Below are 13,337 nucleotides of genomic sequence, written 5' to 3' on the forward strand. Positions count from 1 at the left end.
GAAGCACAGAACAAATGGCCATGGTGGGTTATGCTGGCATATACATATTTTCTAAATAGTTTTCTAAATCTTTAAATTCTAAATAAATAAACAAACGGTTGATCACTTCTAAACTCAAATGAGGATGCGGGTTTCCCATGTTTTTGCCATCTCCTTGGGGTCTCTGGAAGTTAACAGTGCAATCCTATGTGTGTCTGCTCAGAAGTAAGTTCTCCTTGTGTCCAGCAGGGCTTACTGGCAGGTTGGTGCATATTGAATTGCACTCTAAGTCTCTATAGTCTGGGGTGAGTGCATTTTAAAAGCAGTTAAAAATTAAGTATTACAAAAAAGAAGAAAGAAGACATAGAGGAAATAAGAATCATGAAATATTTCTTAAGCAGCAAAAACAGTAAATGGTGAGATCTTAATAGCACACTTGTAATAGCATACATTTTTGTAGGTTGGATATATGGAGTAATCCTCAGTTGGCAGGTAGCTCTGCTAGGGTGCCTGCACACACACACTCAACCTCACTATCTTGGTAAGCAGCAGTAACACTGTGTTTGAGAGACTGGCCACACCATGCCAGGATAGCTACTTCTGGTATATATGCATACACAAGTGTAAAGGGAAAAATATACAGATGTCGACATTAAATGCCAATGAAATGCAAAAAGTTAAGTCTTTGGCAATTCAGTTAGAACTTAAACTCTGAAATAGTAACTAAGCTGCAAGAGCCTGGAGCAATGTAAAACTATTCAGTAGACTTAGAATAATTTTAACCCAGCTTCTACAGGGGTTACAAATTACAATATGCTGATGATATTCAAGACTGTACATGCATATGCAATTAAAGGGGCCAGTGGACCCACCAACTTCACAAATCATTAGTATAATGAAGTTAAACTTGTACTGATGAGTAGCAGCTTTCATAGACTGGAAGTCTGGGTGAATCTGGACAATTATATCTTGGTTTATTAAGCTGTGGTACGTATGAGCCTTTTCTTCCTATGCAGTGTGCACATAGCTCTTTTGCTCATCTATTAGCTGTGATTCAACCAGGAAGTCTGTAATCATCATTACAATTCAAAAGGTTCTGTGCATACTCATTCTAATAATCTGAACTGGACTTTTACCTGCCAAAGGAAAATTTTCCACTTTTATTTTTAAAGAGTGGTTTTCCTATATATTGATCTCTCACATCTGGTAGTTCAGTTTAGGTACTAAATATCCTGTCTAACACTTTGGATCACTGCTTCCAATATGTCATCCCACTTGTTTTCATTTGCTCTCTTCTGCCACTTTTGTTCTAAAAAAAGAACACACACACGCCACATCCAAATATAATAAAACCCATTTTAATGGGGATGCATCTTGAGTCTGACACAATTTACCAGGTCCCAAGATAGAGCTAGTTTGGTGTTTTTTTGTGTGTGAGTTTTTAAATAAACCCTGCAGAACTCTCTCTGCAAAACAATAAATGCTAATTGCTTGCCAATTTTCTGCCCCTAACTGAACTGTGGTTACACTGATTCTTAGTTATTTAATTACAGAAAGTGTGAAAGTACTTTTTTTTAAAAAAAAAAGGAAAAGGAAAAACAGAAAAGCCTCTAGTGGTGTGTGTAATGAGGGGAGGTTCAGCTTGTGATCCTTGGTGTGAGAACAGGAGTGTTAGAAATGTGTAAGAGTGTTCCTGTTCTCATTTTCTGTAAAATGCTAATGGATATGTTGCAACCACCATGCAGTCCCTTGATCAGTACTGTATTTTAAAAACGCTACGAGTGGATTTTTCTCTCTCTCTCTCTGGAATTTTACAAGTCAATATTAGAAGTCAAAGACACAAAACTGCAAAAGAAAAACAAAACAGTGTATTCAATGAATATAGGAAAATGTTGCATCATAAACAAGCATCTTTAGATAAGGCATAGAGGGCAAAAGAATTATTATAATGAGAAAGGTCCAGCTGTTAGTCATGGCCGTAGCCGACTGTTTTCAGAACGAGAGAGGCCTTTTTATTAACACCAGTTAACAGTTCTGCGTTGAATAAAAGGATATCAATCGTTAAGATGATCGAAATACAGTAATTCGTTCAGTGACTGCGCTTTTCTGTTTTTCCCGGCAGAGGGCACTTGCGGTTAATAAATGTCCCCGTGGAGATTATTATCATCGCCTCTTCCACATATTTTTTTTAAGAGAGGTTAGGATTGCAATCCTATACCACTTCAACCCTGGGAAGAAACCCCATTGGACTCAATCGGAATTACTCTTGAGTAGAAATGATTGAGTAGATTAAGCTGTTAACATTGAGTAAAAAAAAAAGAATAATGAACCCAAATGTGGGGGTTAAAAACCCCTCCTTAAAGTGTGGTATACTTTGTGGACGATTCCTGAGCAAGAGATTTGCAGCAATCGAAAGCTACCGCTTCAGTTTCAAAGGGAGTTGCATAGCCGGAACGACTTAACGGCGGAACTGAAAGCAGAGAATGTTAGGTGACGGGGAAGAGGTTCGGCCTCGGACATGGTCCGCCTCGCTTATTTGCATGGCAGAGCTTGAGCAGCCAATTAAGGAGTGAAGAGCTGCAAGAATATCCACATAACAACTTGAAAGAGAGTCTAGTTTGCTCAGGTTTGTGAGGCTGGCACAGGAAGGGGGGCATTTGGTGAGCGAGAAAGATCTTAAAATAGATGATCTTAAAATAGATGGGAGACCTAGTGGTAGAACTCTAGGTTCCTTGCCATGGAGTGACCAGGAATTTGCTAACCATTTAACAAGAGCAACAACAAATAGTAAGGTTTTCTGGCGGTGGGGTATGTGTGTCGTCCTAATTAAGCTGCTGAAACGACTAAAGCGAGGGTGTGTTTGTGCGTGAAAGGGCTGTGAGCTCAGTGCTTGTGGGGAAAACAATTTATTGGGCTGAACATGTGCCCAGAGGCACCTTCTTCCTTTATTCTAAGTGTATGTCAGTGCACACACACCCCTCCAAAGGAGCAACATTTAGCATTCATGTAGGGTTCTCAGTGCTTCACTAAGAACCCTGAAACTGGTTTTATGGTTTCCATTTTGCAGAATGAGGACTGAGGCTGAGAGATAGGGAGTTGCCTAAAGCCACCTGCCTAGGAAGGACTCTCACTTAGGCCCAGTCAGAATGTTTGTGAATTAGCCCAGCATAGTCTCTACCCTGACTTATAGCTGCTCTCTAGGGTCTCTAAGCAGAGACGGTCTTTCCAACAGCCTGCTACCTGGGCTAGGTGGACAAATAAAAAGGTAAAGGGACCCCTGACCATTAGGTCCAGTTGTGACCGACTCTGGGGTTGCGGCACTCATCTCACTTTATTGGCTGAGGGAGCCAGCGTACAGCTTCCGGGTCATGTGGCCAGCATGATTAAGCCACTTCTGGCGAACCAGAGCAGCACACGGAAATGCCGTTTACCTTCCCGCTGGAGCGGTACCTATTTATCTACTTGCACTTTGACGTGCTTTCGAACTGCTAGGTTGGCAGGAGCAGGGACTGAACAACGGGAGCTCACCCCGTCATGGGGATTCGAACCACCTACTTTCTGATCGGCAAGTCCTAGGCTCTGTGGTTTAACCCACAGTGCCACCCCCATCCCTAGGTGGACAAATAGGAAGCTACTTATTGGGTCATTATAGGTAGCCTCAGGCAAGCCACTTTTTCTCAGCCTCAGCTCCTTATTTGCAGCTGGAGATACTGTGGATTGAACCTGGAGTCATCTGCACGGAAAGCATGTTTACTCACATGTCAGTCCCATTGTATTCAGTGTCATAGGAGCATGGGAATCTGCTTTCTACTGAATCAGACTATCATTCCATCTAGGTCAATATTGCCTGCACTGCTTGCCAGTGGCTCTCCAGGATTTCAGATTAGAGTCTTTCTCAGCCCTACTTGGAGATGCTTGGGATTGAACCTAGGACATTCTGTATGCAAAGCAGATGCCCTGCCACTGAGCTGCAGCGCCTTCCCCAGCCTAGGGTTGCAACCATACACACATATTTTTCAAGGAGTAAGTCCCCTTGAACTCGATGGGGCTTACCCTTGAGTAAATATGTATAGGATTGCACTGTAAATTTCTAATGTTCTGGAATGTTGATCTGTAATTTTGTGCTTCTAGGTGAATGATGATGTAAGGACTTGTACACAAGCCTGGATTGCCCAACTATCCTAATGGAAGAGGTAAGGAGTGTGTGGGCCTTTCTCTGTTTGCTGGGTCCTTTGCTCCTGTACACCTATAAAAGCTACAAACGGAGGAATTTTAGCAAGTACAGCAAGTCATGTCACAGTGCTGCAAGGTGTTTTATAACTGTATCTTCACATCCGAAACAATTAAAATACAGAGACCAGCCCTCCAGTTTCAGATGACATTTTTTCTTACATTTCTGGACTTCGGACATGTCTATGTCTAGAGAGAGATCTGGTTCACAAGTCACACTAAATTGCAATTTAAAACAAACGGGTTTAATACAGTGGTTGTGTATGTATGAATAAGTAAGCTTAAGAAAGAAATCGCACATTCCCCCAAATCCCTTGGAATTGTGCTTTACTGTGGTGGAAGAGAGGAGGCACAGTCACCAAATATTATAGAGTTTCCCACTGAAAATTTGCCTGGGTTCCATCCAATTCTGGTACTAACAGAGGAATAGCATTAGGAACATCTGGGTTTCTCAGTATGTAGAAAGAGAGGGAGGGACACCCCCCCTTTTAAGTAGCAGTCCTTATGCCATCTCTGTTATCTTTCCATTGATCCAGGCTCCCAAACCAACATACCAGGAGGAACTGGAATGGTGCATCTCTCAACTGGAGACCGGCCTCCTGCATCTCAACCCAACTCCAAAGCAAGGTGTGTTGTCTCAAGGTCACTGGCTTAACCCTAAACCAGTAGGATCAGCCACAAAACATTGTGGTGCGGAGTGCTGCTGTTAGGCTGCTAGCCTGCTCCATTTGAGCTCAGCTTTTGTTGTTGGAAAAAGAGAATACAAATATTAAATCAAATTACTATGTCACAGTCTCTCACCAGCCACTCCATTGCGCTGCCAGCCACCATTCCATGCCCACTGAGCTTGCTTGGGTCTCATTGGCTTGTTCCCTGCCCCTACCCTTAGGGTTTTTTCTGTATTTTTTTGTTTTGTTTTTATGTACTGTACTGAAAATCTTAGGGTTTCCCCAAGCCTGCTTATACCATCCCTCTTGAGCCATTCAGACTTCAGACACCTTGTGCCATTTTGATGACATTGGCAACAGCACACATGACTTGAACTTCAAAGATATATTGATAATCACCCAGCATCTTTGTAGTGCAATGTTTCTTCTCTTTTCCTTTCCCTTTTTTTAAAAAATGAAGTGATTGCATGTTAAACATCATGTGTAGAGAGGGGAGAAGTACTACAGAGTTACCTGGCTGCGTCCTTGTGGGGGCTACTGAGATTACCTGTGGATTGTCAGATACTTTTGTAAGAGGGTTATTGTTGTGAGCTGTTTGTCTTTTCTTCCACTTCTTGTGAGCAGTAGAGGAGACACGGCGCATCCTTGGGGTGCTGCGGTCGAGCAAGTCTCCTCTTGGGAAAAAGCGGCAGGTGATGCATCATGTCTTTGGGGACTACCGGCTCAAGATGGCAGAGGAGAGGCAGAGGGCAGCAAAAGCAGGTGAGGTGGAAAGCTGTGCTGTCAAGCATCACTCAGCAATGCTGCTTCCTCCAATTTGGGAACCTTTATCAGTCCAAGGGAAGGGCCACAATTTTAAATATAAAACTATAAATTGTGTGTCTTTGCTTCTCAATTTGTATTGTGTTATTTTATGCACTGTGACTTGCTGTTATTTTTATTGATTATAGTTTATTTATTGTAATTGTTAAGGGTGAATTTCTGTTTAATTATTATTTGCTATATTAAATTTTATTGTGTACTATATTCTAATGGATTATTGAATACAGTGGTGCCCCGCAAGACGAATGCCTCGCAAGACGGAAAACCCGCTAGACGAAAGGGTTTTCCGTTTTGGAGGTGCTTCGCAAAACGAATTTCCTATGGGCTTGCTTCGCAAGACGAAAATGTCTTGCGAGTTCCTGCGGGTTTCCCCCCCCCTTTTCTAAGCCGCTAAGCCGCTTATCAGCTGATCCGCTAAGCCGCTTAACAGCTGATCCGCTAAGCCGCTTAACAGCTGATCCGCTAAGCCGCTTAACAGCTGATCCGCTAAGCCACTTATCAGCTGATCCGCTAAGCCGCTTAACAGCTGATCCGCTAAGCCCCTAAGCCGCTAATAGCGCTAATCCGCTAATCCGCTAATGGGCTTGCTTCGCAAGACGAAAAAACCGCAAGACGAAGAGACTCGCGGAACGGATTCTTTTCGTCTTGCGAGGCACCACTGTATTACTTTATTTTATATAAGTTGCTTATTTTAAAGTTATTTTTGTATTGGATCATATTGTTATAAGGTGTGTGATCTTCTTACTTATTTATTTTATTATTACAGTTTTATTTATTGAATTTATATACCGACCTATACCCGGAGGTTCTTCAGTTTGTAAACTGCCTTGTGTGTAGTAATACAGTGGTGCCTCGCAAGACGAAAAGAATCCGTTCCACGATTCTCTTCGTCTAGCAGTTTTTTCGTCTTGCGAAGCAAGCCCATTGACAGTTTAGCAGATTAGCGCTATTAGCGGATTAGCGGCTTTTAGTGCCTTATCAGCTTAGCGGATAAGCAGATAAGTGGCTTAGCGGCTTAGAAAAAGGGGGGGGGGAGAAAAAAAAAGTCGGAAAAACTCGCAAGACATTTCATCTTGCGAAGCAAGCCCATAGGGAAATTCGTTTTGCGAAGCGCCTCCAAAACGGAAAACCCTTTTGTCTAGCGGGTTTTTTGTCTTGCGAGGCATTTGTCTTGCGGGGCACCACTGTATAGAAAAGTGATATACAAATTAAAAATGAAATGAAGTGAAATTCCTTCTGGGCAACCTTTCGGGGGCCCATGCCAGTGGTGGGTGGGTGGGGTCAGAGGAAAAAGTAGGTGGGGCAACAAATATAAATTACCTTTAAGTAGTACTAATGTCACACTCAGAAATCCCTCTCTATCCTATGCCCAAGCAAACAAGAGGCTTATCAGAGTTCAAGGACGCAGCCCGGCCAGGCAAAAACACTGGAGGGTATGAAGCAAGGCCAATGAGAGCTGTAGTTTTGACAAGATTTCAAACATCGTTAATCTCACACCCTTGCCTGTAAGGCTGGAACTGCTTGTTGCTGCTGTTGCCAAAAGCCTCAGGCTGCATGTTGCTGCCATCAGCAAATACAGACCAGCATCTAGTTATGTCTCATCTTTTCGTCAGATGTGGCCAGAAGTGCAAGCAAATGACCAATTCCCTAGAAAAGCCATAGTGAAAACACTAACCCTTCTGTTCCTTCTCCTGTAGCTGTGAAGCCCGAGAACACTGTGCAGATACAGCCAGGAGATACCCTCAGTTCAAGCAGCGTGGTGTACAGGAAGCAAGCTAACCACCCTTCTGCAACACCAGCATCATGGTTTGCACCGTCAGACAACAGCTTTCAGTTTGACTTTGTTATTTCCAAGGGAACCTCAGAAGAAATTGGTGGAACTGCAAGAGAAGCACATGAGGTGGATGACTCTGGAGAGCAGTCCACTGGTAGCAGTCTCTCTGGGACACTGGATATTGGAACAGGGAAGCCCGAGTTTGCTTTCAACTTTGTCATACCAGACGTTCCCCCTCTTCCATCTGCTGCTGCAGATCCAGACTCTGAAGCTGTGGTAGAAGCAGCCAGAGAGGTAGACTCCACATCCCAAAATGCCACAGAGACCATGCCAGAGAGTGCGACTTTTTCAAAACCCAATAAATCAGCTGCGAAGGGCAATGGAGGGAGAAGAGATGAAGGCACCGTGCAAGAGGTTTCTAAATCAGAGGCTGCCCAAGCAGGTATGGAGACTGTAACTGCAAGTTTTAATTAGGTTTCTGAAATAGATATATGCCTGCTCGCCTACAGTGAGTAGAGAATTGGTCCCAGGCGATGCTCCTTTTAACAAATGTTCTTACATTTATAAGACCTTCTATTTCCATTGCTCAGGGTAATATGGAACTTATTGCATTGTTGCAGTAAGAATCTCATTGCAGTAAAGGGCCCTTTTTTCTCTGCCTGTGGGAACCTTTCCTAAACCACAGAGCCTAGGACTTGCCGATCGGTGGTCGAATCCCCGCAACGGGGTGAGCTCCTGTTGTTCAGTCCCTGCTCCTGCCAACCTAGCAGTTCGAAAGCACATCAAAGTGCAAGTAGATAAATAGGTACCGCTCCGGCGGGAAGGTAAACGGCGTTTCCGTGTGCTGCTCTGGTTCGCCAGAAGCGGCTTAGTCATGCTGGCCACATGACCCGGAAGCTGTACGCCGGCTCCCTCGGCCAATAAAGCAAGATGAGTGCCGCAACCCCAGAGTCGGCCACGACTGGACCTAATGGTCAGGGGTCCCTTTACCTTTATACAGCTACATTGGTTTGATTGATTTAAAAGACAGGTGAACAAATAATAATTATTCATTTTTTCCCTAGGAACAAAGGTGGGTGGATCTTCCAATAGGAAAAAGAAAAAGAAACAACCACCTTTAAAAGGAATGCATGGTGGCAATGTAAATGGAGATCACAGACCTTGTGGAGAAGGTAGACTTGACCAAACTGACATGTGTCAGGTATGTGAACACCTTGTGGTCAGAAGGAATGTGGCTAAATCTTTGTATAAATATTTCCAAAATTCTGCCACCCATAGCTCCAGTTGACAGCATGGTAGTCATTTATTTTATTTAAGTATTGTTATTTAAGGGGTAACCCAGTCAGATGGGCAGGGAATAACAACAACAACAACAACAACAACAACAACAACAACAACAACAACAGCAATAATAGTAATTATTATTATTGTTATTTATTATTATTATTATTATTATTATTATTATTATTATTATTATTCCTCTACTCTTCAACTGAAAAAGAAACCTAGAGTGACTTTTAATAGCAATAATAAGATAGTCCCCGTCCTCAGCTGTATAATCTGAAAGACATAAAACAAAAAGAAAAGGAATAGGGAGGGTGGAGGAAAAACACAAACTCAGAAAGTTCTTACAAATGTTCTTCTGTTCAGGAAGAGGGGGAAGCGAGCACTTATGTGTAGGTGAATTTTCATGCTTTATCCTGGTGGCAGCAAAATTTTAAGGGCAGAATGTCACCCTGTTTAGAATTGAGATCTCGGAAAGGTAAGCCTTTGTTAAGTCCCCCATTAGAAACATATTTATCAGCACACCAGTTTGAATGGGGAGAGAGGGTCAAGTTGCCACCATTGCTGAGAGAAAAAAATGGGAGAAACATCCTGTGCTTAAGAGCCATTTGACAATGGAGCAGGCTGCCTCTAGAGGTGGTGGGTCCTCCTTAGCTGGGTGTATTTAAGCAGAGACTGGGCAGCTGCCTTTCAGAGTTGCTGTAGTTGCATCCCATACTGCAGTTCCTGCTTTGAGCAAAGGGTTGGGCTGATGATCTCTAAGGTCATTTTAATTTCTAAAAATAATAATCTTGTGGTTGCCTTTTAAAATGTCCTGCCTGGAAACCAAACGTCTCTCCGCTCCTCCCTTTTTGTACTCCTTGAAAGAGGAATCTACTGCCTCTTCAATTGAAACCTAGAGGGAAGCCAGTTGCAAGGGAGGTACTTGCCCAGCTAGTCTTAATTGATTCTCCCTTTTATCCTATGTCCCACCCCCAATTTTATTGCAACAGTCAGATGAACAGATGAAGAGGGAGGTGGACTGGTGCATTGAGCAGCTGGAGCTTGGCCTGAAGACTCGGAAATCAACTCCCAAGCAGGGTGAGTCCACTTGCAGGGGAAGACTGAAAGGTGGGGGGGCTAAATAGAGCCTCTCTCCTATGTGGACCCCCTTCCCCACCCCCAGGGAGGAAGTCCTTGTTCTGCTACGTCCATTTATTTTGGTCTCCAAATGTGGATGTGTTGTTGTTTTTAATGCTTTAATTCTATTTTATGATTTGTTGGCTGCTCTGAGAGCTTTTAAAAGGGACACGGGTAGTGCTGTGGTCTAAACCACAGAGCCTAGGGCTTTCCAATCGGAAGGTCGGCAGTTCGAATCCCCGCGATGGGGTGAGCTCCCATTGTTCGGTCCCAACTCCTGCCCACCTAGCAGTTCAAAAGCACGTCAAGTGCAAGTAGATAAATAGGTACCGCTCTGGCGGGAAGGTAAAACGGCGTTTCCATGCGCTGCTCTAGTTCGCCAGAAGCGGCTTAGTCATGCTGGCCACATGACCCGGAATCTGTCTGCGGACAAATGCCGGCTCCCTCGGCCTATAGTGCGAGATGAACGCGCAACCCCAGAGTCGTCCGTGTCTGGACCTAACAGTCAGGGGTCCCTTTACCTTTACCTGAGAGCTTTTGCTGATGAGTGTTGTGCACATTTCATAATCCTATATACTAATTGCCTGAGTATGCCCATGGGAAGCCCTGGTTTGAGGCTTCCCATGGGCATCTGGTGGGTCACTGTGAGCAGAGGATACTGGACTACATTGGCCACTGACCTGATCCTGCAGGGCTCTTTTTATGTTCTTATGTGTGTGTGGATTCTTATGTGTAAAAAATGACGTCATCCAGGTACATGAGGGAGGTGCCAACAGTCTTGGGGGAACAGAAAAATAAAAAATCTTTAGCAGAGAAAAAGAGCCCAACAGAGACTGAGCATGCTCAGAATACCAATTGGTTGATGGGTGGATGAGGTGAAAAACCACGGGCGGGGGGAGAGAAAGAGAGAGAGAGAGAGATGGAACAGAGTAGAGTCGTACCTTGGTTTATGAACTTAATCCGTTCTGGAAGTCCGTTCTTAAACCAAAACCGTTCTTAAACTGAGGCGTGCTTTCCCTAATGAGGCCTCCCACCACCAGTGCCCTTCCAACATTTGGCTTCCGTTCTTAGACTGAGATAAAGTTCGCAAACCGGGACACTACTTCAGGTTTTGTAGAGTTTGTAAACCAAATAGTTCATAAACAGGGCTGTTCTTAAACCGAGGTACAGTGATACCTTGGGTTACAGATGCTTCATGTTACAGAGTGACACTTCAGGTTGCAGACTCCGCTAACCCAGAAATAGTACCTCAGGTTAAGAACTTTGCTTCAGGATGAGAACAGAAATCGTGTGGTGGCAGTGGGAGGCCCCATTAGCTAAAGTGGTACCTCAGGTTAAGAACAGTTTCAGGTTAAGAATGGACCTCCGGAACAAATTAAGTTCTTAACCCGAGGTACCACTGTACCACTGTAGCTTAGAAAAGGGTGTGGCCGGCTCACCAGCACCCTGAGCTAGAACAGTCCATCATCATAGAATCATAGAGCTGGAAGGTACCACAAGGAACATGTAGTCCAACTCCCTGCACTGCAGGAATCTCACCCATAAACCTGAGATTAAAGGTTTCATGCTCTACCGACTGTGCTATCTCCCACCCCTCACAGTCCACACTGTAACATTTTGTGACAGGGCCCCTTCTTGTGATGAAAATGAAAACCACAAAAAATAAGAGAAGTAGTAAGTAGTAATAAAAATGTAATTTCTTTGGGTCAGTGGATGAGGCACTCCGGGCCATCAAGACTCTGCGCAGCGAGAAGGCGGTGCTGGCAAAGAAGCGCCAGTTGATGCGCGCCCTATTTGGCGATTACAGGAAAAAAATTGCAGAGGAAAAACAGAAGCAGCTGAAGCTCATGCAAGCAGGTAAAGAAGCGGAGCATGGCTGAGAATTTGGGGACAGAGTTTTGAGCCACAGCGATAACATATTAGGGGCTTTTTCTGACTGGGGCTAATATTGGGGGTGGTAGGCAGAATACAACTGCACAGCTTTCAGTCTCCAGCTTTCAGTCTTTGCATGTCTGCTTGGAATTCAGTGGGGTTTAAGCCCAGGTAAGTGAGTAAAGGATTGACAAGAGATCGCAGATAACTACTGAACCCTTGCCTAGATGCCGATGCTGTAAATTCTGTCCCACCCAAAGGAGTTGTGTGCCTAAGTTTCAGTTGTTCTTGCTGCAACCAAGTTGTAGCTGGTGCTTGGGAACATAGGAAGCTGCTTTAAGCTGGTCGGTCTTTCTCAGTATTGTCTGCACCAGAAATAGCCAATGTCGTGCTCTCCAGGTGCTATTGGACTGCAACTCCCACCAGCCACAGCCAATGTGGTCAATTGTCTGCCTTAAACAGACGAAAGCAGAGTTATTTCTGTTCCCTTTTTCTAGGGAGAAGGAGCATTTGGAGGGCTGTGTCCCAGATGTAAAAGGTAGCAGGTTCCCCAAACGCGATCAGTTACTTTCAGCTCAGTCTCACCTTTTAAAAGATGCCTTTGCAAGCAAAAATGTTCAGGATGAGAAAGTAGACAGACTCACTGAGATGTGTGATGCAATTAAGAGATTTTAACAGTGGTTTTTTCTATCTCCAAGCGTCGAAAGCAGCTCGTATTGCAGAAGTGACTGAAGATGCTTGCAGGAAGAGCAGCCGGGTTTTCAGGAAGTCCTCAGTCATGGCCAGGAGAGACCAGAGACCTGCAGGATCCTTTATTCCGTCTTCTACGCAGAGAGCTTCTACTGGGGCAGCTGAGATGTGCTCTTTTGCACTCACATCTTCCCAAGAGGAATTCTGCTTCAATTTTTTCTAAGGAAGCTTGTTGAATACTTTTAACAGGTTTCTTTCACCTGGGTGTTAGAAACTTGGGCAAAGTCTCTGTTTTGAAAAACCAAAGGGACAATCAAGCCAAAAATTTACTTGCAGAAAGGTTGCAAAAATTGGAATCAGGTATGTTGTTGAGTAGCCTGAAAAGCCTAATGGAAGTGCCTTAGGGGGAGAAGAAAGAGGGGTCTGGTGTAATCTCTGCAGGCCCCCATGAAATAAGTGGTAGCTTAATAAAACATTGCAGACACATGCCTTGCCCCCAAGGATTCTGGGAGTTGTACAATTCCTAGCATTCTGAACAAACTACATCTCCCAGGATTCTTTGGGGGAAGCCATGTGCTTACAATCTACAGTGGTGCCTCGCAAGACGAAATTAATCCGTTCCGTGAGGCTCTTTGTATAGCGGTTTTTTCGTCTTGCGAAGCAAGCCCATTGACAGCTTAGCGGATTAGCGCTATTAGCGGTTTAGCGGCTTTTAGCAGATCAGCTGATAAGCGGCTTATCAGCGGATTAGCTGATAAGCGGTTTAGCGGCTTAGGAAAAGGGGGGGCAAAGGGGGGGAAACCCGCAGGAACTCGCAAGACATTTCATCTTGCAAAGCAAGCCCATAGGGAAATTCGTTTTGCGAAGCGCCTCCAAAACGGAAAACCCTTTCGTCTAGC

General features: G+C 44.2%; 1 protein-coding gene across 3 annotated transcripts; it reads left to right on the forward strand.

Annotated features, from left to right (window-relative positions):
- Positions 1-2,157: 2,157 nt before the first annotated feature.
- LOC307202440 (UPF0488 protein C8orf33 homolog) lies at positions 2,158-13,096 on the forward strand. Of its 3 annotated transcripts, none has more exons than XM_079952412.1 (9): positions 2,158-2,639; positions 4,111-4,172; positions 4,746-4,836; positions 5,502-5,639; positions 7,397-7,915; positions 8,538-8,674; positions 9,750-9,837; positions 11,587-11,733; positions 12,447-13,096. In XM_079952412.1, exons 2-9 carry the CDS (start codon positions 4,164-4,166, stop codon positions 12,659-12,661), a joined length of 1,344 nt encoding a protein of 447 aa, XP_079808538.1. In that variant the 5' UTR covers positions 2,158-2,639; positions 4,111-4,163; the 3' UTR covers positions 12,662-13,096. The 3 variants fall into 3 exon arrangements, with proteins under 3 accessions (XP_079808538.1, XP_079808536.1, XP_079808537.1); XM_079952410.1 differs by having other exon boundaries at positions 2,159-2,605; XM_079952411.1 differs by having other exon boundaries at positions 2,632-2,766.
- The last annotated feature ends 241 nt before the right edge of the window (positions 13,097-13,337 follow it).

Source organism: Podarcis cretensis (assembly GCF_951804945.1).
Source record: "Podarcis cretensis genome assembly, chromosome: 14".
NCBI lineage: Eukaryota > Metazoa > Chordata > Lepidosauria > Squamata > Lacertidae > Podarcis > Podarcis cretensis.